The sequence below is a fragment of the Lycium ferocissimum genome, chromosome 4 (assembly GCF_029784015.1).
Source record: "Lycium ferocissimum isolate CSIRO_LF1 chromosome 4, AGI_CSIRO_Lferr_CH_V1, whole genome shotgun sequence".
In the NCBI taxonomy this organism is placed as follows: Eukaryota; Viridiplantae; Streptophyta; class Magnoliopsida; order Solanales; family Solanaceae; genus Lycium; species Lycium ferocissimum.
Window position 1 is genome coordinate 37850416 of NC_081345.1, and position 26132 is coordinate 37876547.

Genomic DNA, 26132 nt, shown 5'->3' on the forward strand with positions numbered 1-26132 from the left:
TTTATTTCACAGAACAAAGCTAACCGTTCTTTCCAGAGTCCCACCAACAAGTCCAAGATTCTGCCAGGTACAAATGAACAAGTGTAAAATCATTTCCTTCTCATAGATGAATAGAGAACAAGCTTTAAGCCTGGCAAGGATAAATCAAGTGAATGTACATGCAACAGAAAAAGAATGCTTGACAGCAAACTCATGGTTTTTTGTTTCCACCAAAGAGCAATCCATACGACAAAGCACCATGCGGCAAAATTGGGATGTGAGAACATTCAACCAGCAGTGTTCTGCCCAATTTCATCATAGGTGTAACCTTGTTAATGATATTGATGTTAGATAGCCGCTAATCATAACGAAGTAAAGCATCTGAATGGACAACTAAACAGAGAATTAGGCAAGCTGCACGACGCTCTGGTATTCTTCTAAAAGCATTGTTGGATGGAATGGCTTTTTCAAGCTACTTAAGTTACTTGTAGTCATCAGTGATTACTCCCAAACAGCTCGCAGTTAGATACCTAAACACCAAGCTGGGACAAAGGCTCATCCAATCAATCAGCACCATGATTTACGAGAGAAGAAGAGCTTCTCAAGGGCACTCAACCAAGCGAACACTTGTAAATTCTCCACAGATCCTTCCAGATGGTATTCTGAAGTGAGGTGATTTCCTTTTTGCTGTACTGCCCTGAGATGCCCCGATAAATGATAGATGGTCATGCATCTTACATCATCATGTTAAGATTAGTCCATAGTTGAATCATTCATGAGTTCTTCTGCAGTAGACCTGTGGGAATAGGCGCTGTCATTTACTTTGAAATGAAGATTGTATAGCCAGCTTAGCAAACATTTTTCTATTTTCAGATAAAGTAGTCACCCAATAAACATGAAACAAGATAGGGCGAAGATAATTCTGAATTTGGTTTATGAAACATAAGTGGAACAATAGATGAAGCTGATAAACAAATACAATCAAATCGCCAACAGGAATAAATATTCTCAAGCACATCTGAATTCCATTTAGGATGGTAACCAGATAGAAAGTAAAGAAGATCTTACTTGGTGTATTTGCAACAGTAATGCAACATTTTATCAACCTCTCTTTCATTCACATAGCATCCCTCCATATAGAGAGTTCCCTTCAAGTGGTCCTCAAGAGTTTTCCATCGACTTAAAATGTCAAATATTCCTTTTAGCTATTCAACAATGAAAGAAAACAGAGAATTTGGAAGGTAACATATCAATCAATCAATTATGTCCTAATAGCAAACTAGTTGGTGTCCGCTATGGGCACCTCTATGCACTATACTCAGGCACATTCCATTCAAATACTACCAGAAGGTAACATCATTTTAGAAAAAGAAATGTGGATACTAGTGAGGATCCCACTGGATAGTGTTTTTGCTAGTAAATTCTTTTATCTCCGAAAATGGAAAATACTTCTGAATATATATATATATGAAGAAGGATACAGCAAATGTTCTTGCTGCTAATTTGGTCGAACTTCTATGGTCTTCACTTGAATCATCAACATTGTAGTTAAGAAGCTCATCCTCAACCACCTCTGACTTGCTTGTGAGAATTGAGACATGCTGGTGCAGATATGAAGGACTCATATCAGTTTTTTGAATTCGAACCAGTAGCCTTGCAAGAATGCTCCAAATTGCACTTTGTGCTTCTATATCATCAGAAGCAAAAGGAAATACATCAAGTAGACCCTGTAAGAAAAGCAAGTCTGAAATAATCCAAGTGTCATTACTGATTCGATAATTGACATAAACTAGGGCCAACAAAATCGGACTAGCATATGTTGGTGTAATTATGAACCCTCACCCTGTGATATCTCTAAAGCCAGATCAGTTGCATCAGTCAGAATATTTGCTGTCAAAACTGAAGCAGTAACGCAACAGTTGGCAAACTGCAGGCAATGCATAAATTAGAAAATGGCCTCTGCTTAAAAACTCAAATACTGCAGTAATATTTCTACACCACCTATTCTTCTTTTTTCTGGGATGAAGTTATACACCGCCTATTATATAGTTTACTTCCACATTTTATTCTCTCAAGTTGTTTGATGGATACATAACCAGGGAAAGTGTCCTTTCCCTGATCTATAGCTCAATTTTAGATACTGAAGAATAAATATGAGAAGGTTCTGCAGACTGTCAACAGCATACCTCAGCTTTATCTGGATGCTTGATCAATTGAACAAGTAGTTGGAAGAGTTCCTTGTTTGAGCAGATTTCTTGTGAATAATCATCATTGACAGAAAGAGCTTCAACAGTCTGAAGAATTAAATCCAGAATGGAATATCTGATGTAGCAAATAACACTTATCAGTTGATCAGTGAACTGCAACCACAAAGATTCACAACAGATGATAATTTAAAGGAAAGCCCATGCATGGGCATTAGAGCATGAGGGGCCTTGGGGGAGGAGGGGGTGACTGCGGAATTTATTGCAATCTGTTTCTATGTAATATATTTCCCAATTCTTACACAGAGAAAACTTGTAATGCAAACTCCAAAAAGTAGAAAGTCTATTGACAGCACACGATATGATAAAGTTTAACATGGAAAATTATTAAGGAAAAGTATAATATGCCAAGGCATACAGTGCTGAAGATATGTATGCAATAATTAGCAATCATATTAGCAGTGAATGGGAGAATAAATTAAACAGCTCCTCCTTGAAAAGGCCAGCCCAAGATAAGAAAGGACCATACCTTTCAGGTGATCTTTCCTCCATTAACTTGCTTAACTCGAAAGATAGGAGATCAACCAGAATCCGTGGGAGGCCTAACTTTATCAGTGGTGGTAGCAATATAGCAACCACATCCTGCTTACTTTCAGCCATTGCTAAGAGAAGACTAATGCTCTGTATACAAGAACAAATTACATCAAATGCAAATGCTGAGCAATAACATTACAGAAAACAATACAAAGATCATAAAAACTAATAAAAAAATATTTCAGAAGGACAAAAGATGGTATTAGATCTCTTTCAACACACTAACAAATTAGGAACTTGATGACCTTATCCATAGGACAGATACTCTTTCGAGATACCATTCTACCATCCTTGAATTGCACTTGATTCAAAGACAGTTGCCACACCGGTAACAGTAGAATAATCTTTATATTACAAAAAGAAATTCAACCTTTTGCTACCTCTATAGAAGTCATTGGTAGAAGTATTTTGAAGTCTATCCATGTCATGGTTTGTCTATCAGAAAAATAGAACAAGTTTTTTGGGAGGGAACAGTTAAATAGAAGTCAAACTCAGGCGCCTTACATTTCCTGGGAATCAGTAGTAATTTTCAGAACATACCACATGCAGGTTAAGGTGACACAAGTAAAAAGGTAGACACATGTGACATGACCAATAAAATAGACTATTATGTTGATAGAGAATTGTAGATCATCAGTTAGTCTATCTAGCAGAGAATTACAGACATCAATGAGTTTTATCATTTAATTCTAGTATTGCTATTCATGATCTATATCAACTATATATTTCCCCTGTCCCGCTTCTATTTAGTGTCTGTACATCCCAAGAATCTAATGCCAACGTTGTTTCCCCTTCATGATTTGTCTCAACTGTCGAGTCCCACATATATGTGTGTATGTGTATACATGCTTAGATATCGTCCACGTTCAATATATGACAGCCCATCTAGCAACCTTAATGATTGACAAGATCGAAAAGGAGAAGAATACCATCAATATTATAGGAGGTCAAAAAAGAGTAAAATGTTTTTTGATAACCGGGAGGTCCCTGAGGGTTAGCAGTGCATAGTTTGAAACTAGGTGGATAATGGGTCCACCCCTCTCACCACTTAATCAGACTTTTGACTGCAGCAAGGTTCGAACACGTGACGTGCACCTAACCCACACATCAAGCACTGTGCTCTTACCACTAAACCAAAGCCCTAGGGGCAAAAAGGAGAAAAATATTATCCAATGAAAGATTAAATAAGTACTCTGCTGAATAGATAATTCCAGATGGAGATTAAGAGTTTAATCGTTCTGGTGACTGAAAAACTATGAACAGAAAAAACAGTAGGGCTAAAGTGTATCATCTCTTAATCAGTGATAGAAGAAAATTGATGATGATTGTGACCACAATACCAGTGATTATGATCCTTAATCACTTGTCTAGACTTATGTTCTTCAAGAATAATAATGATAATAATAATTCCTTGCAAGACTGTCTTCGAAAGGAGATATTTATTAGTCAGAGATAAAATTAAGCAAATGCCATATACACTCATCCAGCAAGGAACATATATCCCACACTGTAAAATTGCAAGACCCCAGATTCAAGAAACTCAGAAGCAAGCTACATGGAAAAATTGAAGCCAGTGCCATTGCTACCTTCTCAAGAAGCTGGATGTTCAAAGTGTTCTCTACAATCCACAAAATACGGCATAAAATATGTTCCGATTGCAGTGCTTCCGCCAAAAGAACACTTTCATCGCTTGGAAGAAATAAAGTTACCAGCCTGTAGGCAATGCCAACTATAAGAAAATTTGATCGAGATAAAGCTAAGCTACAGGAAACTATGATGCATCTTATCACGTGTTCTCAGAAAAGAACAATAACTTCCATGCATTACTATAGTGAACTGGGATCATCAAGTCAAAGGTACAGGACATTCACAATCACAAGGACATACTGTGGGTTGCAATTAAAAAAGAAGTAATACTAAACGGTAACAAACATAGCAATGATTCAAGATTAACAGTAAGAAACATAACAGGGATTCCAGATTAACAATAACAAGCATAAGACTGCTATTTTCCATGACAGCACTGTAATATAAGTATTACAGCCATTTATGTTGCCCCCCCCCCCCCCCCCACACACACACAACAAAAAACCCAAAACGAAGGTAGAAAGAAATTCAATGTGGGTTAAGTTATACCCCTCTGTAAAGTTACTGATATTAGAAAAAAGAGAAAAAAATATCACGGCAGAATCAGTCACAGAATTGTCATAAAGTAATATCATACCGGCATGCTTCAGTGAGACATGGCGTGTCATCTAGAAACAACTGTTGCAATACTGCTCCAATCAGACCATTTGTCGAAGTGATCTTTTTCCGCGGAACAGCATGGCAAGCTAGGTTCCCAATAATACCAAGGCTAATTTCCTGTTTACACGTAATGACTTCATCAAATATAAATTCTACCATCTCTCAAGTTGAGCTCCATGTAGTCGTAAGAATACCCAAAAATAATGAAGTAAGCCTCCAGAAAGAAGAAGAATGAAGGAAGACTTACAGTGATCCGTGCAGATTTTGAGACCAACAGAGTCGCCAAAAGCACTTCAAGAACAAAGTTTTCAACCTGTTCATAAAACTTAATCATCTCTCTGAACATAGGAACTTGAGTAGCGGACATGTGCATATGGAAGGCTATCCTTCCACCAGTAAGAGCAAATTCAAACCCCCCACCCCCGCGGGAGTCCCAATTACCAAATAGAGAAAGACAAGGAGAATGAGTACAAATAAACTTTTTTTTATGAACCACAACTAAGTACACTTAACAGTACTTTGATCCTTTTCTTCTTTGGATAAGTTTATAGTGTTTTGATCTTCCAAATGAGAAGTTGCTTTCCTAAGCTGTTGGAAGCTCTCTTGTACTGAAAAGGAAAATTGGATGCCAGCATACAAGCAAGAAACCGCCTCTTCTTTCTTGAAAATATTCTCGATGACCTAAGAATTCGAGTGTCCAAGCCTAGCCCTAAGAGACTTCAGAATAAATGCTTCTTAACCAGAACTTCAACTAAGTAATAGGAAGGCCACTTTTGCAAAGCCTTCAAAATAGCCCTGATTGGGAGGAAGTATAAGAAATTCTTATCAAAACCGATAAACAATGAACGGAAGATTTCTGCTTTAATTATAAGGTAAGTATCAAAAACAGAAAAAAGGGTGAAATGACCACTTCTTCCTCCAGCCAACCGAAGAAGATCAAGATGCTAGACAAGTGGGGGTTCTCAATACCATGAATTCAGCGTGATTTTTACTAGCTGCTAGATCCCATAAAATGCAGCCAAACTCTTCCCAAGCCTCTTCTCCTGCTGCTACATCCTCATGCTTATTTTGACAATGGAAACTGTAATCTACTGGTTGTTCAACAGAATTTTCAATGTTCTCCGTAGTTTCAGACTCATCAATAGACCTGCTCTGATCTCCTCCATTCTCAGGTGGAGAAGATGTGGTTATCTTGCATATCTCTCCATGCTTCACATTTGCTGGAAGGAGCTTCCGGATCAAGGATATTATATAACTAGGATCAACTGTGGTTGTTATATCAAACAGCTGCAGAATAAAACATAATGCCTTGAGATAAGAAGCCAAACAGATGGACAAAAGAAAAATCTAAAACAAATGCAGGCATAATCTATCAAAAATTTTGAGCAGGAAGTAACAGATTGCTGACCTAGAATACAAAGAAAAATACACGCAGGCAATAATTAGAAATTCTATCTTCTATTTATGTGATGAGAAAGGCCTTGCTAGATCAGCAGTCAGAAAGACCCAACAGGAATTCTGGTCAACCCTCAACTTATCAATGCTAAACATGAGTAAGAAAGTTCCAAATGGATTATACTTGGTGCCTTTACAACCTACCAGATATTCTTGGATTTCGATAATGTATAGAAAAGCCCAATTGTGTATATATAGTCGTCAAACTTTTTGCTGATTCTGTCAACCATAAAAAATTCACATAACCACATAGTTCTTTGTTGTTGCCATAGTGCCAGTAACAAAGATAAAACATTCTCTTTGTGCAGTTTTGCTTACTACACTAATGCTAAGATTCTTGTCAGTCTAGTTTATTAGCATTAGGAGTCAAAAGTCTAATACGGTCATCATCAAGCTAATATGAGTCAAAATTGGTAATACATAGATCAATATTGATGAATTAAACCCTCTATTCAGAGACATTACTCCCTCTATCCCAATTTTATATGACACTCTTCCACTTTGGAAAGTCTCAAAATATTCGTCAGTCATCACGATTCCATACCAATGCAACTTTCACATCCAAAAAATCGACCTTATAAAACTTTGATCTATTGAAAAACTTTTCAACAACTACTTTAATTCTTTTCTTTCACTATAACTAACATAACATATAAATCAAATTAAAATTTTGAACTTTTTGCTGTCCAAACACCATCATATAAAATGGGATGAATGAATTATTATATAATAGAAGAAGATAATGAGTTCTTTTGCCAATCCAGCTAAAGCAAATCATTTTTCCTCACTATATATCAACTACGCCCTCCATTACAATTTGATTGTCTTACTTTTCTTTTTAGTCCATTTAAAAAAGAATGTCTCTTTCCTTTTTTGGCAACTCTTTAATTCCAACTTTCCACATGGCATGTCTAATACTCCCTCCGTCCCAAAAAGATTGTCCTCTTTTGATTTTGCACAAACAACAACAACAACAACCCAGTGAAATCCCACAACGTGGTACGAGAGGTAAAGTGTACGCGGAACCTTACTCCTACCAAGTAGGACGGAACATTTCCGAAAGGCCCGGCTCGATAGAAAGCATAAAAGAGGTCGGTCGATAAAGCAAGAATTCAAAGCGATATGGAAATGAAAATAACGAAAGCGACTAAGCCATGATGAAACGGTTGCAAAGAGAGGCTATCACGGATAAAATAAGTTAAATCAAAGTACGAGAAAATAAATATATAGTAGCAGAAATCAAAGCACAAGAACTGTTTCTAAACTTTGCACAAAGTTTAAGAAATAAAGAAAGACTTTTAAAATGTGTGGTCCAAAACAAACCTTAGATATTTGTGTGGTTGTAAATCATCTCATAAAGTTAAATTGTTTCTAAATATAGAAAGGGGACAATCGACTAAAAAGGAAAGGAGGACAATCTTTTTGGGACGGAGGGAGTACAACATTTTGGTACATTCTATATATCTTTAGTTAACAACCACAAAATTCAAAAGTTTTCCTTACTTTCTTAACTCCGTGCCAAGTCAAAAGCAGACAAACAAATTGAAACTGAGGTAGTGCTAGAAATGGAGTTAGCAGGAATTTAGTACGTGGATGACATCATCTCGACCAGAATTCCTTACATGATGTATTAGCTGTTGCATGGCCAATAAAGTAAATAAATATGCAACAAAACGTAAATTTCCCACAGAAAACAAACCAATAGAACCCTAACAAAGTTACAGGTTATCAACAGGAATTGGTATTTGTGAGTGATGAATACATTACCTCATCGGAAGGAGCTGGAGGGTGATGACTACTTCTCTCAAATTCTTCTTCAGAGGGCGATTCCGCTGGAATTGACATGGCCAAACTGTAAGCTAGGGTTTTCGCGCTCTTTTTCCCCTCTTGAATGGTGCAATTAAGGAAACACTCAGGTTATACACCTCATAAATAATGTAATACCGTACGTATTGTTTTTCAGATTTTTAATTTACATTTACTATACACTTCACTGTAGCACTAGCTTGCGGTGAGTTTACAAGGTAAGTATTTTTCTTTTCCACAATACATTAAAGGAAAAATATGTAGGCCAAAATCCCCACAAGTACTAGAAAGGTTTAAATAGGTCATTATTTATTTATAGGAGTTTCTAAAAACTTTATGCACATTTGTAGACTAACAATTTCAGCCATTTAATTATAAGGTCATTTTTCAGCTCAATCTCAACTGATATTACTAATTCTGAACGTTTTAGATTTCAGAATGAAGCAAAGTTACACGTTAGGAAACAAGTTGTACAAAATTTTCATCATGCCTTTGAGGGTTGCGTTGAAAATGATTATATGCTTTGGCGTCTTTTCTTTTAATGCGTAATTTTTATTTACATTTACATGCTACTTATAAATTGCTCATATTTTTGGGTGATGATTTCTTTGAAACATCGGGTATATTGCTATGGGTGTCAAACAACCGTACATGTAGTAGTCTTGCATGAGATGCACTAAACTTGACGGCAATAATTTAGCATTCCGAAGTAATTTTTCTCTTCACATTAAGAAATTGAAATGGCCGTCAATAGAAAGACCGGTAATGGTTCGGTAATTCACCATTTGAAAGACAACATGACTCATAGATGGACTGATAATAACCCGGTAAATTCACCATTTGAAAGACATCATGATTCATATACCCTACCTCAACTATTTTCGGATTGAGGCTAAATTGATTGATTGATAACTTACAACATTAGATAGAATTTATTTTGGTATTGTTTCGGCTTTTTATCTATATGCACTCCTATATAAGAACAAGGAAAATACTGTAACCAATTACCAAATTCCCAGTTAAGCCGTTTGACGTTTAGCATTCCATTTAGCTTTGAAATACATATGTTTCTGTAGCACAATTTATAGCCAGTGCCATTGCGTGTTATCAGGAACTTGGCATATACTCTAGAAAGTTGTTGCAGCAACATGAATTAGGTGTTCATTTGATCCAGAAGCAAGATCCTATAACATGCTCGGAGCTAAAAGAAATACGGAGTTGCTGTAGAAACCACATGGTAGTAAGTTTATACCGCAGATGTCAATAAAAAGTGGTACTGAATAAAGTCATATAAATAGCAGAAGCATGAGATACTTGTTATGTAATAATATAAATAGTCACTAAATTTTGACATCATTGATTTAATGTTCTTTCACTGAAGTGAGAGCGTACAACCAAAAGTTAGCTTATAAAGAAACCATTTGAAAGATAGCTCATAAATTGTCCTCCAAAAGTTTTACAACCAAAAGAATCTGTTTCACTCACCAAATCAACAATAACGTGCTGCTTCCTCAGCTGTTTAAACTTGCCAACTCCCTAAAGTTAGAGAAAGAAATTCTATCAATCAGATCACAGCCTACCGAATCAAAATGGATAATAATTATTTGGTCCATTCAACTCACAGTTCAGGTAGGGATGGTACGATTCTACCCACAGTGAAGCAAAGGAGTCATTCCTGCAATTTCTGAATGCTCACAGCACTGCATTCACCTGAAACAAAGCCATCAATTGTAGGCTTAGCGTATCAATTATGCTTTTTTTTCCTTTTCCCTGTCTGAAAAATTAGAACTATAGTAGCGATAATCAACATCACATGTATGTAGGATCAGGAGACAGAAATTTAAGATTACATGGATGGTTGGACAACTAAAATACCAAGATTTAAAACTAAGTTTCCCAATAAAGAAGCCAACAGTGAGGATAAAATGTTCAACTTAAAAGTATACAATTTCCCGAGAACAAAAAGCAAACGAGCGTGGTTTGCCAAGACACTCTGACACACTGTAGTCAAATGCTTCAACTAGCAGCACAATGCCGCTGAAGATTGTAACGTTAAAAGAATGAAGAAGCAAATAATATTGGCATAAAAGAAACAAAGTGCTCATGGTCCATTTGCAAACTTTGATAGCGGACCAAAATGGTTAATGAAGATGTTCGTAGCGCAACCTGAATCAGTCAACTATGTCTTCCTAGCAAGATTTTAAGATTGAGAAGCTTTGACTAGCCCAGAAGCCCCATCAATTGCAATATTGCCCACTCTAACTTCCATTGCCTCCCTTTCATCCTTCTCTCGGTTTTTCTTTGAAACATGGTTTTCAGTTGCTTCGGATAGAGAATTAGTCGAAGGAGCAAGATGCCGAGGGCCTCCAGTGATCCATGGATGAATAAGACATTGAGCCGCTGTCGGCCTTTTCTCAGGCACAAAGTCAAGGATAGGTATAAGGAAGTCTGCCATCTCATTCGCATCTTGTTCGCAGACATCATACTTTTCCATAAGCACTTTACCGAGAGTCCAGAACCGCAAGCGTCTGATGTGCCTCAGATCTCCATATCGGTTAAAAAATTCTCGTGAATGACGTCCACCTAAGGCAATCTGCAGGAATACTGAAAATTAGATCTATTGCGGGGTTATTTTAATCAGAATCAGCCTTTAGTTGCTTCTTGCCAGATATCGAAACACACCTTGCGTGGCATCATCCCAAGAAGCTCCATCATGAGGGCCAAGTGATCCTGTGATGACGATTCAGGTGAATAACTAAGCAGGCGTTTGGACATAAATGATATTTGACAAAAGTAGTTGAAGAAAAGTTGAAAAAGGGTATTTGATCATTTGGAAGTTAAAGTTGTGTTTTTACATGCATTCAACTAGAAGAAAAAAAAGTTTTGTGAGTGGAAAAAAATCACTTGAAAAACTGGTCAAAACCACTTTTTCGAACTTAAACTCATCTTCATAAATATTTTCAAAAAATCAGTCCAGTGTATAACCAAACGCTGTTTTGAAAATCTTTTTTTTTTTTTTGGTTGAAAAAAAAGGGAAGTCATGTCCAAATGGACCCTAAAAGAAAGCATTAAACTAAGGAATTATTTAAAAAGTTTCTACAATGAAACCAGACGGAAGCTAATCCACCAATTAAGATAACACAAAGTCTGGCAGGTAATCTTGTACAGCATAGGGCCATGGAAAAAAAAAAATCTTTTATCAGAAAGACTTGGCAAGCTAGGGCCACTGGAAAGAAATTGTGCTTTCAACATACAGCCATTTCCAAGTCAATAGTAGGGTTAATGAATACTTTTGTTAATCGAAAGAAAACAACTTACTCTCTTTCACCAACAAAGTGACTGAGACAGATGTTTCTAAGCAAGCTAAAATGACAAACAATAAATTTTAGCAAGCCCTCCAAATAATAATAATAATAACAACAACAATAGTCCTAAGTGCAGAATAATTTGAGCATCCAATGCAAAAACTCAAGGCAATGGAAGTGGCCCAGGAAATCTTAAACTCCCTTAAATCTTAATCAATGAGCACAGGTGTATGCTCTAACATCCTCCCCGGGCATGTAACACGATTCTAGAGTTTATAGGTTAAGTCAATATGTAAGACACGTCATTAGAAGTGTATAAACACCCAAACTAGTTCATGGGAAAATCTAATTGTTTGAGCAATCTTTGCTCTTTCTTCCTATACAACAGACGGCAAAAAACATTTTCTTTGCAAGAAAGTAGAAAACCTCAATCTTTAAGTTTCAAAACAAATATATGTCAAAAAGGTGGTGGATGTGAACTCAGGCTATATGAACTTTTTTAACCATAATGAAGAAGGTGACCTGCATATATGGATCATTATCTCAGAGTTTGACATTATACTCCATTTATAAGGAGAAGTTGAGCATATATGAAGACAGAAGGTTCACTAAGAACAAGAATTCCTGCATGCTACTGAAACCAAAACCACCAACACTGCTGACATATGTTTCAAGAAACATCAAGCAAAAATAAGGCCCTTTTGATATACCAATAAGCTTCCAAGATTAGAGTCCATCAAACAGGCACATCATACTCATAACATGCAACACGTGACAATTAGCTTAAGCCACAAAATAGGTTTAAACACTAGCCAAAATCCTATCAAAGAGAATTGTTTGTGCATGTCAGCATGAAAATAGTAAAATGATCAAAAGTAGAGTTTCTATACCTCATCTCTATCATAATTGTCACCACTGTGAGGATCAAAAAGAACATCACCAGTTGTGAGCTCAAAGCAAATGCAAGCAAGGGACCAAAGATCTGCTGAAGTAGAATATTTAGATCCCAGGATAACCTCCGGACATCTATACTGTCTTGTCTGGATATCACTTGTGAACTGTTTATACGTCCAACATGCATTACCAAAGTCAACTAATTTGCACCTAACGTCAACATCAACCAATAGCTTCTCCCTAGCAGACCGGCTGCCTCGTTTATGCCTCTGATTTCTCTGGCGCCCTTCCTTTGTTGAGACATCTTCACTGGCTTTCATACTAGTTTGTTCCTCAACTGAGTTCGCCTCAGGTTCATCATGAGTAGAGTCTTCAGGGCCGCTAGCTTTATTATCTGGTTCAGTCTCCTCAGAAGCTTCCTTGCCAGCACACTTTTGAGCTACCCGCTTAGCTTTTTTTCGAATTTTCTTTTTCTGGTTCTTGGTCAGGTCACCGTTTAGACTCTTCACATCTTTAGAAGCCCTAGATTCAGAGAGAATCTTACTTTTATTGGACGGAAGAATGACAGGACTACCTGACTTTGTAGGATCTTTAGCTGGATCAATCATTGATAGAAGCAATACATTTTCTGGCTTTAAGTCTGTGTGTATGATGGAAAGTTGGCGATGTAAATAATCCAATCCCACCAATATATGAAAGCAGATTTCTTTAACTTTGTGAATAGGGAGCCCTCGGTAGTCTGAATACTTGATAAGTGTCAAAAGATTATCTCCCAAGTATTCAAATACCATACAAACATGCTGCCCATTAGGACCAGAATGCTTAAAGTGATCCAGTAGCTTCACAACACACTTATTATCGTCTGGATCTCCCTCAGCAATCTGCTTTAATATTGTAACCTCATCCATTGCCGCTTCAGTATAGTGCTGAGCACTCTTTTGGACTTTCAGAGCTACATACGTCTATTTCCGCACAAAAACATAAGCAGCAATTAGCTGAACAATCCGTAAGCCTGACAAGTTAACAAAATTTAAGCATCTTCTCTCACGGCCATACCTAAAACTCATAGAGCTATATACCACTAGTTCACGGATGCAAAGTATCGAAAATGAAGTTGCAAACTTCGAACATTAGAATCAAAGCGAATGACAGGCTTCTTATTTGTGCATGAATGTCGTCAAGATTCCCTTTTCAAGTGAAGCGTAACTCAACATAATGCAAGATTACAATAACAACAACTACTACACCTCAATCCTAATTAGCTTATAACTATGTTCCTTGAGTCGAGGGTCTATCTGAAACAGCCTCTCTACCTCCCAAGGTAAGGGTAAGGCCTACATACATCCTACCCTCCACAGACCCCACTTGTGGGATTACACTAGATATGTTGTTGTAGCTTATAACTATATGAATCCTCTATATCCATTCAGTTTAAACCTATTTCATTCCACTACTCAGCATCTTTATCTTTTAACACAAATTAGTGGCTCTCCATAACTCGAGATTCTTTAATGACACACTTGTCATTACACTGGCATATACATCTCTACATAAACTAAAAAAGACGCTCGGCAATCACCAGACTGTAAAGACTAATTTTTTTTCCCCACAACTAGCAGAAACACCCAAATCCAAACAAGAAATGAACTACTCCCTTTGTTCCAATTTATGTGGCACCCTTTTCTTTTTAGTAGGCGTTTGGCCATCAAAATTGAAACCATGGTTTCAAACCAGCGTTTGGCCATCAAACCATGGTCGTGGTTTGAAACCTAGTTTGAAACCATGGTTTGAACCCAAATCATCCAAAAAAGCTTGGTTTGGGTTTGAAACCATGGTTTCAATTTTTTTTAAATACAAAATTTAACCCATAAGTTAATAATTTGTAAAAAAAAAAAAAAACTCATAAGTTGGTAAATATTTTTAACAATTACCCCATCAATCATTTACCAATCTCATTAACTTCCACTAACGTTTATTTATGTCTACCAATCTTTAATTTATGTGGGAAGATTATATTAAATAGTAGTTACATTACTATTCATGTTAAATTTTCGATTTTATTGAAGTAAAATTTGATTAATTGATGTTGCATTTTTTAAAAAAGCCTTCTAGTAGTGTACTAATTTTGTTATAAACTATGATTTACTCATTTGGTAAGATTGTATAAGAATTGAGAATGTTTTGATAGTTTTCACAATTTGTGGGGTTTTTATGTCTATAAGAGAAAATACAACTTAAAATATTCAAATTGTATGTCCAAACATGGTTTGAAACCAGGTTTCAAACCATGTCCAAACGGGGCCTTAGTCTGTCCCATAAAGAATGTCAACTTACGGACAAAAACATAAACTTTAAGATTCCCCTTCTACCCTCAATGAAATAATTTACAGCCAGCATTGTTTTAGACCATACATTTCAAAAGTCTTCTTTTCTTTCTTAAACTTTGTGTCAAGTGGAACAGTGCCACATAAATTGGGAGTGAGGAATATGTTAAGAGTAACCAGAAATAGCTAAACAGGATCTACAACCAAATTAGGATAAATGAACAGAAGAGAGAGGAAAACTAACAGATTTGAGGACATCCCAAGCGAGCCAAACAGTTGAGAAATGGCCCCAACCAAGCTTACTCTGCACTACATATCGTCCGTGTTTAAACGTATCTCCGATTTGAACAGCGTGATATCCACCACGCTTGTAATCCTCTGTCCCTTCATCCTCAGATGTATAGTCACTTTCATCGCAGCCGTTCGTTCTCTCCTCTTCTTCCGCCATCCAATATCACACAGATCCAACACACCAATACTGGAATTGGAAAAGGTTTAACCTTCCTCTGACGGAGAGAAGAAGAAAGTAGGGTTTCTAATTTCTTTGTTAGTTTGAGTGGAGAGGCAAAATTACTCAAATGATTCTTTTTTGTTACTCTCTTCGTTTGCCCTTTTCTTTTTAGTCCGTTTATAAGGAAAAAAATAATTATTTGAGTTTAACCTTTTAGACATTGGTAAGATGATAAGATTAAAATTATTGTGATGACTACAAAAAGTCACGGGTTCATATGCTTTTGAAAAGTAGACTTTAAAAATAAAAAATAAAAAAATTGACTTAAATAAATAAGATTAGGACATAAAAAGTAATTAATTAAAAAGTTTTTAAAAATTGGAAAATTATTGTGAGGATTACGAAAAGTTCTCACATTCGCTTCTTATATAATATAGTAATATTTCACGTATTTTTAATTTAATATTATAAGATTTAAAATTATTTTTTATTTTTTTAAATTTTACGTCAAATCAAAATTAGACCAACAATACCATACACTCTTTCATATCTTTGTTTCTTGGGATAGCTGTCAGATGTAGGATTTTGTGTTGTGACAAGTACTGACTATTGGGACTGCACATGGTTCGACTGAACTAGATTTTCATTTTTATTTTAAAAAGGTAAACTAATTATAGTTTGTTAAATTTGTAAACTGAACCAAAATCTGCAAAAAGTCTATTTATTTTTCCGGTTTAAATAGTTTTTTCCAGTTGTTTTGGTGCTTTTGATTATTTATTTTTTAATCACACGAATATTAGGTGGGAAAATGGCTTTTTTCCTGTGAAGTGTTACTAACTTACTATAAGTTGCTTTCATTACGGAATTTCACAAACAACATGATAGGACTGTTTGCCAGAGCTCCAGTATCATAGGTTATTTAATACACCAAAGGGTGTATTATCTTATCTCACCACCACCATAGGATAACTTATCCATGAATAGCTTATCAATGGATAAAAAGCTAAAACGATAAAATTAGCTTTGTTTTGTTCCAAGAAACCTATAAAGGCCAAGCATCCAAGGGTATAGTTATAACAAATTATTTCTTAACTCTTAAAAATAAATAAATATTCAAATGGTATCTTTTGTGTCCAATTTTAGTGCAATGAACCAAACACCCAACAAAAATAATCTTTGTATGACTAATCCATGTATTACTAATCCCTACATTACTAATCTCTGCGTTATTAATTCACGTATAACTTGTCTTTGAACCAAACGACCCCTAAGTCCCCAACCAGTTCTGATAGCTGGTGACTGCAGTGAATAAATTATTGTCACTGTTAACAGATTTCTTTGTTACATGACCTTATTAGATCTTGGTGTAGACTGCATATTGAGGCAGGGAACTTGTAGTTAAGAAGATGGTGAGATGTTGTTAAACAGGAAAATGTGAAACAGAGTTGTAGAAAGACATTTAATAATTTCTGGCTTTTCTCCTTTGAGGCTAAATCTGTAGTGGTGACATTTTTATAGCATCTCTATAAAAGTTTATAGATGCCAAACCTCAGCAATTTCTTATGTTATACATCCAGTTCTCTTTAATACCTTTAGGCCAATTTGCCATCTTAGATCAAATGGGTTGGCATACACAGCAAGACTTTATGTAAGCAGTGTGGGCTGTTGTCACAATTGTCTTGTAAGCCCATCAAAATCAAACTGGAGATATATATGGTGGTTTTAAAGCTTTACTTCATATGCTAAATTTATATTTACTTTGTATTTATTTTTTCAAATGATATCTCCCTTCACGTGTTTATTACTTTTTTGGAGAAATATTACTAGCATTTTTACATGTATATAAGAAGCTTTTTAATAGTTCGAATGACACGTCTTACTAAAAAGTGTCTCTGCCACTAATTGCAACATAATCCTATAATCTTTCTCAACCATTATCCTTATGTATCTTAATTTTTTTTATTTTTTTTTCCCACCCATTTAGGAGGATTTATAGTGTTTCCACACTTCCCCTCCATGTTCCGAACCTGCATCTCACTTTTTGCTTACCACTGAGCCATCCCTCACTTGTCTTATGTATCTTAATTACAAGATAGCTTTTACTCTTTTTTTTTTTATTTTTTTTTTTTATTTTTTTATTTTATTTTTTTACACTTCTTTGTACAGTATCTTGTAGTTGCTGAGCTTCAGTGCACCAAGGACAAGAAATCAACTCCATATTGGATTATGATACAAATTGTACAGAAGAAAACTACTATTCTGCCAAGGATTATGTATCATAGAGGATTGTTACAAATTAGGAAATATTATCGAAGTTCAACATTAGATCGAGATACTGGTTAAATGTGTGTTAATTTGAGGTATTTTAAGTGCAATAATAGAAAACACACAAAAAATTGTTAATTATTTTCCGTTTTAAAACATGGCAATTTACTAGTACTAGATCACAAATGTAGAACCTTCCAAATTATTTTTATTAACCTTTTTTATTCTCTCTCTGTTCTTCCACCTTTATGCTTGCTATAATCAGTACTAAAACTATGTTATTGTATTATTATTATTATTATTGTTTAATTTTCACATGAATTGATATGAGAGGGAACCAAAGTAATGGTTGAATATTTATAAATTATAATGCAAAATAAATGGTTCATGCATGTGATGTGCGGTGTGGAGATCTGTGTAACAAACAAACTCCAATGTTTTGAGATCAATGTAATCAAGATATTTTCTAGATGAATGTTTCTTTCCTACCAAACAAATACACTTCATTTCGGATTATAACTAGATAATTTTCCAGTATTTCTTTAACAAAAAGGTTACTCAATCTCCGGCTGTATGGATCGGGCACAAGGATACAACTAAATGGAATTTAACTCCCTTGTTTTTGCGAAAGGAGTACGCGGACTGATTGGTGATCAGGTTCTATTGAAGGTTGGAAACTTAGCTACTTAAGTCCTCCTCAGAAAGTCAAAGTAAAGGCGAACGGCATTCTGTTCTATAGCTACAACACAACATAATCAGATCCGGTCAATATAGTCTTGTTTCTCCAACCTCGAACCATCCAATCAGGGACCTGCACCTTCACCCATATAAGGCTTCATAAGGAGCCATCTTGATGCTAGAATGGTAGCTATTGTTATAAGCCAACTCTAAGAGGGTGGGGGGGGGGGGGAAGGGGTGTTAAATTGAGAATTGAAGGACTTACGACTTCAGAAAATGATGTTTTTGAACGTGCACACATACGACATTCTGTGGCGAGTTCCACATTGGAATGAGAGAGAAAAGTGAAGAGTTTTTTAATATATAAGGCATATCATAAATTTGCATGGTACGTGTACTTTTGGGCTCTATGGTGGCATAGTCCAAGCCTCTAAGGAATAAATTTGTAACGTATGTTTGATCAAAACGAACAATACGTGTCACAGCCTTGTGTTGTGACACTTTCCAATCTTAAGTCGTCTTTCCATTGTCCCAGCAATAATGTATAGTGATTAAGATGTCACAATTGAGTATTTCTTATTCCATTATTTTAATGTGAGAACAAAGTCATATATTCAACTGAATTTCTAAACTCAATTTTAACTTAATAGTATATGATCAATTGTTTGCCTAAGAGATCTAGGAACACAAGCAGACAAACTGAATCCTTTAGTATTAACCGTCATGTGCAAGATGACATAAAAATGTCCGTATTTTACTCCGTTTCAACCAATACGAGCAAAAGTTAAATAGAATGATGTATGAGATGATGTGTTTACTCCTATTCCTTAGATTATCCATTGATAGAACTTGCCCAACTTTCAGGAGCGAGATATATAATTAACGATCTTGAAGTTTGAACTAATTTATGAATACATTATATTGTTCAAGTGATTAGCCAACGTAAATTCCAACAAATGATATTATTTCCAAGGCCAAATCTCAGCATTCAAACAAAATAATGCAAGTACAATAAATTAAATAATATGTAAATAGAGACGATTGGAGAGAATCTTGAAGTAGTTAGAACCCTGCCAACTTATTTCCAGCTATAAACTTTCATACCTATAATGTCGAATTAACAAACAAAAAAGAACTGAATATATTTTAGGATAACTTATTTACGCCATGCGTAATCGTAAATTAGCTAGTTAGCGACGACTCGAATAGTCCATTAACGATTAATTAATCTCATTATAAGCAGTTAGACCGGGCATGTTCAGTAGCGAAGTCACAATTAAACAATTTAGATTAAAACCGTCTTCGCCCACATCATGTGGATGTAATTATAAAAGAGAAAATTACACTGTATGTTAATTAGGGCAACAATGCTATCAACATTGACCCATTTTTTTAATTCTTACAAAAAATTGATCCAAACTTCTCTCTCTCTCTCTCTCTCTCTCTCTCTCTCTGCCTTCTTATATGTTTGTATATGTTGGTATATTTTGAGCTATTTTTTGTAATATAATTTTTGAGCTATTTTTTTGCAATGTAAGTGACCAACTTGTATATTTCTAAAATTTAAATAGATGTATGAGATAATGTGTCTGTATATATTTGTATATTTTGAGCTATTTTTTGTAATATAATTTTTGATCTATTTTTTTGCAATGTAAGTGATCAACTTGTATATTTCTGAAATTTTCCTATTATAAAATCTAATGGACCAAAACCACTTGAAAAATGTGATTTTTGTAAGATTGTTTTAATCGAGTTGTACGCCGCTTTTTTTCAAAATTCGAACTTAGAGTATTGCTCCTTGACTTGAATATATCGAGAATCTAAACTTTCCCGATGAAAATTAAAAGAAAATGACGTTATTTGAAGTGGAAAACGCCTCCAAAGGCTTTTTTGATTTTTTTTTTTTTTGGTTGTGTAGGGGACCAGTGGTGGAACCCGTTGGGGATTTGTGTTGGCTCCTATAGCGCAGTATTTTACTGCGCTAAAGGAGAGAGAGAAATATCCTTTAGCGCAGTAAAATACTGCGCTAAAGCACTTAACGGTGTCGTTACAGTTAAGTGCTTTAGCGCAGTATTTTACTGCGCTAAAGATACTTTTATACTAAAAAATTTTTAGAGATATTTTGGTTCACTTGAATTTTTTTTGGGTCATTTTGGTTCCGGACTCTTTAGGAGATGTCCTGGAAAAAAAAAATTGATATGAAGAAATCTAACCCAAATCATCGTTACATAAGAGTTATGAAGAAAGAACTTTAAGAAAGCATGCTGTATAAATAATCTAAATTAAAATTTCTGAGGGAAAAACGAAAAAGCATCAATTGAAAAAATAGCTTCATCACAAGAAAGAAGCCCCTCATGAAAATGAATTTCAAGTCCCAAATATCAACATCACCAACAAAAACCCAGAAATCCGTTTTGCTGAAGAAACCTCTTCCGGTTAGGGGTGGGCGTTCGGTTTTTCAGTTCGATTTTATCAAACTTCGGTTTGGCTATTTCGGGTTCGGTTTTTTGAAGGTGGACACCGAACACCGAACCAAACTAGTTCGGTTCGGTTCTTTCGATTTCGGTTTTTTAAAGTTCGGTTCGATTTCGATTTTTTCAATTCGGTTTTTTTGATATAAGATTAGAAGCGATTCCATTGACACTAATTCATATTCTCAAAAGCAATAAAACATAAACTCGATAAATTGAAATCAAAATCAAACAAACGGTGATACACAAAAACCGTAAAAACTATAATCATGATATAGGATTACTAGGTGTTATATACATACCGTAAAAATAATTAAGAAAACACATAAAGGACATACATTAATCCTAAAGACATATCCTAGTTACCTTTCTTTGTTAAGGATATTTGATTTTCTCAATTGAAGTGGAAAATTAGGATACAAAATGCAAAGAGGACTTATTACAATTGAGTTTTTTTTTGCTTTAAACTTAATGGGCTTGGACTATTTTAATTTTTTTGGGTAATGTATTAAATTTCGGTGCGCGTTCGGTTTTTCGGTTCGGTTTTATCAAACTTCGGTTCGGCTATTTCGGTTTCGGTTTTTTTACGGTAGACACCAAACACCGAACCGGTTTGATTCGGTTTGTTGAAGTTTCGGTTCGATTTTTCAATTTTCGGTATTTATGCCCAGCCCTACTTCCTGTAATAGTGAGATTTATCTCTGATGGGTTTTAAGAAAACAAAAAAGTGAGAAGATTTACTTCAATCTAGAAAAACTATGGTAGAGAAGAACAGAGAGAAACGTTGCCTATGGTTAAGCTCTTTTAGTTAATCAAACAAATCTGAGCCATTGAATTATCGTGAAGACACATGTCATAATTTTAAAAGGGTAATTTAGAAACTGGACAGATGATCTCATATTGGAGGGAAGCCAAATCCATTTTCTTCATAGGAGTAATTAATAATCACTAAAGATTGTGGTGGAACAATAAATATGCTTTCATTTTTTATATTGTCTTGAATTTGAGTCTTCAAAATAAAGTCGATTTTGATAGAACGCCTGGACTTTTCTACACAAGTTGAACAACGAAGCAAATACCGAAAGTGAGAGGGAAAAAAGGTAATAACTGCACTGCAAGTCTGCAACCATCCACAGAGGCAGAAACAGATTCAGAATTTAAACTCTATGAGTTCAATCCTGTGATTTTTAGCATTAAACTTAATATATTTTTAAAGTTATGAGTTTATATCTACTATTTATAATAATTTTTATAATTTTTTACATATAAATTTATGCTCCGTATCTAACACGCTAGATATGCCTCTGCACTAAGGTTGACAACATTAGCAACAACCACAGAAAAAAGGTTGACCAACATTCATAACAATGGCCAAGCCGCAACCAAAAGTATAACGTGTTGAACAGTTGAATACGCGCCTTTAATTTTTGCAGACAGCACAAGAGATAGCTAGTTTTCGTGGTACTTAACCAAGGTCTATAATTTATTACGCATTATTACAGATACGTGACAAACTTCAGCTTTACCAAATCATAAATTTATCAATTATCTCCTTAATTAATTAATTTCAATATACTAAAAGGACAAAGAGGTAGTTGCGGGATAGACTAGAACATGGACACAGATGTTCAATACAAAAATGAACTACTTATCTTTTTGAAACCTACTTCTTCTTCTTCTTCTTCTTCTGCTTTTTTTTTTTTTTCATAATAAATTGCCAGAAGAAAGCAAGAGGGATAGCTAGAGAGAAAATTAACGATCTCTTCTATCATTCAACAACATATATATTTCCACCTTCCCTTGCGCTTAGCTATGAGGATGAAGTCATACATTAAAACTTTACAACATAGTAAAAATAAAAGGAGAAGGCTAAATATGACTATCATATATCACATAATTGTGGATCGTCGAAGTCTTCTAGGAGTAATTCTCAAGCAAGTCCAAAGAATAGCAAATTTTCTTGAAGGTGGGCAAGTTGTCTTGAAATAGAGGAATGAAAACATCAATGCTTCCATCTCCAATGAAGGATGGGAGAAGAAACATCATGCCTTCTGTTGGGAAATAAGAAGGCATGAACATGTAAGGACAACCGGTTCCAAAATCAAGGTCGTAGAATGGAAACCTTAACCAGCTGTCAACTTCGAGATTAGGGCATAATATGTGCTTGCTCATGTCTGCAGTCGGGATGAGATCTTCTTCCTTCACGTTGTGATTAGCAAAGTCGATGAATGATCTAAAATAGTTATTGTTTACTTTTATAACTGTGTCATGAATGAGCTTCGCTGCATAAGGAAGAGGCTCTCTCAAAAGGTCCTTCACTTTTGCGGTTGGAAATGCCCAAAGGACTAAGTTTCCAAAATACTCATTGGGTACTCTAGGGTTCAGTCTTGGTCGACCATTGACTGAAATTCTTATATGGGTAGTCTCAAAGCCACTTAGGCCACGAGCTTTAGTGATGGCCCTCCATAAATGTGCAACGAGGCTCTCAAAGGTGCTATAGGGTTTATTGTTGCCATTCATGGAAGACGCCTTCGCCTTGAGCTTGGCTAGAAACTCTACTGTGAAATGGACTTTGTGCACCACTACATCTTCAGTTACATGATGAGTTTCATTGAGCGAATTCTCCTTTTTGACAAACTTTGACATAAACTCTGCCCCCTTATGCTCATACTCGATGAGAGGAGGGTTTCGAGGGTTAAAAATAGTACGATCATGCAAAGGTAGTATATTAATGTCAAGCCCTCGACAAGCTTGACCCCATGCAACTAAAAAGTTGCTGGTGGAATGGCCATCCGCCACAGTATGGTGGGCGGTGAAACCAACCACCAAGGAGCCACATGTGAATCTCGTGACTTGAACTTGCACCAATTCCACTACATTATTCAAGCTAGGATGTAGGTTAAGCAAAGAAGCTGAAGGCTTAAAGGGCATTATTTTATCAAGGGTGCTATCTGATGATGCCTCGACGAATCGAACACCCTCATCATTGAGCAGAATTACCTGGTTTCCATGTTCGTCTTTTCCTAATCTTCCTGCCCATTCCCTATAAATTGCTAGTGCCTTCTGAAGCCCCAATTGAATGGCGGCATTTGGTGCGGTGGGAGGGCGATAGGCGTAGATGACAGCAATATGGGCTTCGTAAGTGACCTTGTCAAAGACGGTAAGGGGAATTGAGCTTCTAGTAGAAGGAGGAATGTCTTCATAAAAAGGCTTAATGATTTTTGAACTTTCTACTTTGACCTTCATGGTTTTCTAATGCTTTGATTTTGGCTAAGTGGATAGAGAGAAGAGGAGAATGAAGGATTGTTTAGCTCGAGTTATGGTGAAGGCATGCTTGGGTTTTTATAATTAATTATGATCATGCATATGGTCCTACAATTGGCTAGTTAGACGTGTTTATATTATGGAGAAGAAAAATTTGCAAGTGGGCAACAGGAACTAGAAAAAGAGAAAAGCAAAAAAAAAAAAAAAAAAAAAAAAAAAAAAAAGGCAGCGGGGGCCAATCATTCAATAGTTAGTCTTTGAAATGCTTCATAGCCAACTTTCATATTATTTCTTTTTCTTTTATTAAAAATTTTGTGATTAGGGCTTGACTTTCATCAAAGTGGTATTAAGCTGTTAATCTTTAATTGAACTACAGTCACCTCTTGCCAACATTGTGACTGCATACAGTGATAGTGTGATACTAACAACCATCTTGTTAAATGTGCAATTCATTATATGCAAGAAAAAAAAAATTGGTGAACAAATAAATCCATGACCAAAACCGATCTAGATGGAGCATCTTTCACTTATCCGTCTCAATTTAATGCCAAGCTTCATTTATCGAAATTTAATTTAATTAATTTTCGAAACTAAATTAGATTAGATCAACTCAATATTTTCAGATTAAAATTTAAATATTCAAAAGCTTTACGAAAAATACTACTCCATAAGCTGCAATTTTTTTTCATCTTAATATGATGAAAAAATACATTCCAAAATATTTCAAAGTTCACATAATTTAAATTTTGAAAAAAAAAATATATCACATAAATTGAGGTGAAAGGTATGTTTTTTTTTTTTTTTATGTAGGCGTTTATGACTTCATTTCGTGTCATGATTTCATGGAAACAGTGCCAAAACTTACGTAATTAGTTGTCAGGATCCCGGTGTGCTCTTTCCTTTATGTTTTTTTTTTTTTTTTGAGAGTATTTGATGAATTTATATGTCTTTGAAAAATGATGAAATTACTAAGAAAACGAATTAATTTTATAGTGTAAGAATGTTAAAAATAGAAGAGAAAGGCCAGAAATTATAAGGACTTTCAGTGAATGTGAGAGTTAGGCCAGAAATTATAAGGACTTTCATATGCGGCCCCTGAACTTGTCCTTGTTTTCCATTTTGGTATCTCAACTAAGTGTTGTTCCTATTAAACCCCTAAATTCGTCCTCAAGTGTGTCTATCAAACCTCCTAAATCTGATTTTTATTAGAAGCGTTTAAACTAAATTGGGGAAATGAAGGTGGAGTAATATTTTAGACATGTGGTAAGCTATTCTTTAAGTCATGGATATGTCAGTTTCTGTTGGTTCTGCTCTTCCACTGCCAGCTTAATTAAGAGCTACTCTTTTCTTTCCCTCTCAATTGCTGCTAATCTTAGCTAAAAGATGGCATAATTAAATTAAAATATATATTAGTATGTTACAAAATTAAAGATGGAATACTATGTAAGTTGGATTGTGGAGTTCAAGAGTTCAATAGGAATAATATTTAATTAAGGTGCTAAAATGAAAAAAAGGAATAAGTTTAGGGGGCCGCATGTGCATTGAGCCTAAATATTAAGGTAGGAAGAAAAAAGTTTGAGTAAATAAGTAAAGCATCTGCTGAAGCCAAAAGGAAAGGAAAGGAAAGGAAAGGAAAGCAGCTGGTCAGAATGGAAAATGAAAGAAATAGAGAGAGAATTAGGAACTTTGCCCCCTTTTTCTGAAAGTGGGACCCAAAATTTCACTTGGCAAATTATGAGAAGAATCTCACACAGGTTTTGTCTGCCACCTAATATTTATACCTCACCCATCATGAGATTCTTCTGATAGAGAGTTTGTCTTTGATCCATCTTTTCTTTCGTAGTTCTTTCTAAAAAATCAGGTTTTCTCTATTCTGTTTTGTTTTTTAATAAAATATGCTTAGGACAAAGATTTTCGACCTTCACAATAAGTAGCCGTTTGGCCATGAAAATTAAATATTTTTCACTTTATTTGATATTTTAGAGTTAGAGTTGAAGATGGAGTTATGTTTGGTTATAGTTTTTGCAAAGAATATTTGGTTGTTTGAATGTATTGAAAGTGAAAAAGGTGGAAAAAAAAAGAAGTGAAAAATAAGTTTTTGTTGTTTTTCAAATTCCAAATATAACTTCAAGTTGTATTTGAAATTTTTATGGCCAAACACCATAAAGTGAAAAAATATTACGGAAAAAAGT

The 26132-nt window shown here is 35.2% G+C and overlaps 3 protein-coding genes across 4 annotated transcripts; all 3 read right to left on the bottom strand.

Annotated features, from left to right (window-relative positions):
• On the bottom strand, window positions 1-8353 carry LOC132052739 (uncharacterized). Its single transcript, XM_059444412.1, has 11 exons — window positions 8247-8353; window positions 5994-6311; window positions 5272-5337; window positions 5002-5141; window positions 4364-4490; window positions 2713-2864; window positions 2166-2301; window positions 1822-1906; window positions 1461-1723; window positions 1048-1184; window positions 1-775 (listed from the first exon to the last, which is right to left on the bottom strand). The coding sequence occupies exons 1-11, from the start codon at window positions 8322-8324 to the stop codon at window positions 733-735; spliced, it is 1545 nt and encodes a 514-aa protein (XP_059300395.1). The 5' UTR covers window positions 8325-8353; the 3' UTR covers window positions 1-732.
• A 1226-nt stretch (window positions 8354-9579) lies between these two features.
• On the bottom strand, window positions 9580-15316 carry LOC132052740 (uncharacterized). 2 transcript variants are annotated; one of them, XM_059444414.1, is made up of 6 exons: window positions 15053-15316; window positions 12481-13446; window positions 10968-11015; window positions 10452-10878; window positions 9908-9995; window positions 9580-9821 (listed from the first exon to the last, which is right to left on the bottom strand). In XM_059444414.1, the coding sequence occupies exons 1-4, from the start codon at window positions 15254-15256 to the stop codon at window positions 10486-10488; spliced, it is 1611 nt and encodes a 536-aa protein (XP_059300397.1). In that variant the 5' UTR covers window positions 15257-15316; the 3' UTR covers window positions 9580-9821; window positions 9908-9995; window positions 10452-10485. The 2 variants fall into 2 exon arrangements, with proteins under 2 accessions (XP_059300397.1, XP_059300398.1); XM_059444415.1 differs by having other exon boundaries at window positions 12481-13496; window positions 15053-15193.
• A 7107-nt stretch (window positions 15317-22423) lies between these two features.
• On the bottom strand, window positions 22424-23995 carry LOC132052741 (agmatine coumaroyltransferase-2-like). The gene has a single exon (XM_059444416.1). It carries the CDS (start codon window positions 23920-23922, stop codon window positions 22594-22596), a length of 1329 nt encoding a protein of 442 aa, XP_059300399.1. The 5' UTR covers window positions 23923-23995; the 3' UTR covers window positions 22424-22593.
• Window positions 23996-26132: the final 2137 nt, after the last annotated feature.

Excerpts from the sequence above, each read along its gene's own strand:
- LOC132052739 (XM_059444412.1), bottom strand. The coding sequence starts at position 8,324 with ATGTCAATTCCAGCGGAATCGCCCTCTGAAGAAGAATTTGAGAGAAGT. Across the intron at positions 5,142-5,271 it reads CAAAATCTGCACGGATCACT|GAAATTAGCCTTGGTATTAT; the intron begins GTAAGTCTTCCT and ends ACGTGTAAACAG. Across the intron at positions 1,907-2,165 it reads AGCATCCAGATAAAGCTGAG|TTTGCCAACTGTTGCGTTAC; the intron begins GTATGCTGTTGA and ends CATTGCCTGCAG.
- LOC132052740 (XM_059444414.1), bottom strand. The coding sequence starts at position 15,256 with ATGGCGGAAGAAGAGGAGAGAACGAACGGCTGCGATGAAAGTGACTAT. Across the intron at positions 13,447-15,052 it reads CTTGGGATGTCCTCAAATCT|ACGTATGTAGCTCTGAAAGT; the intron begins GTTAGTTTTCCT and ends GTGCGGAAATAG. Across the intron at positions 10,879-10,967 it reads TTGGGATGATGCCACGCAAG|ATTGCCTTAGGTGGACGTCA; the intron begins GTGTGTTTCGAT and ends GTATTCCTGCAG.
- LOC132052741 (XM_059444416.1), bottom strand. The coding sequence starts at position 23,922 with ATGAAGGTCAAAGTAGAAAGTTCAAAAATCATTAAGCCTTTTTATGAA.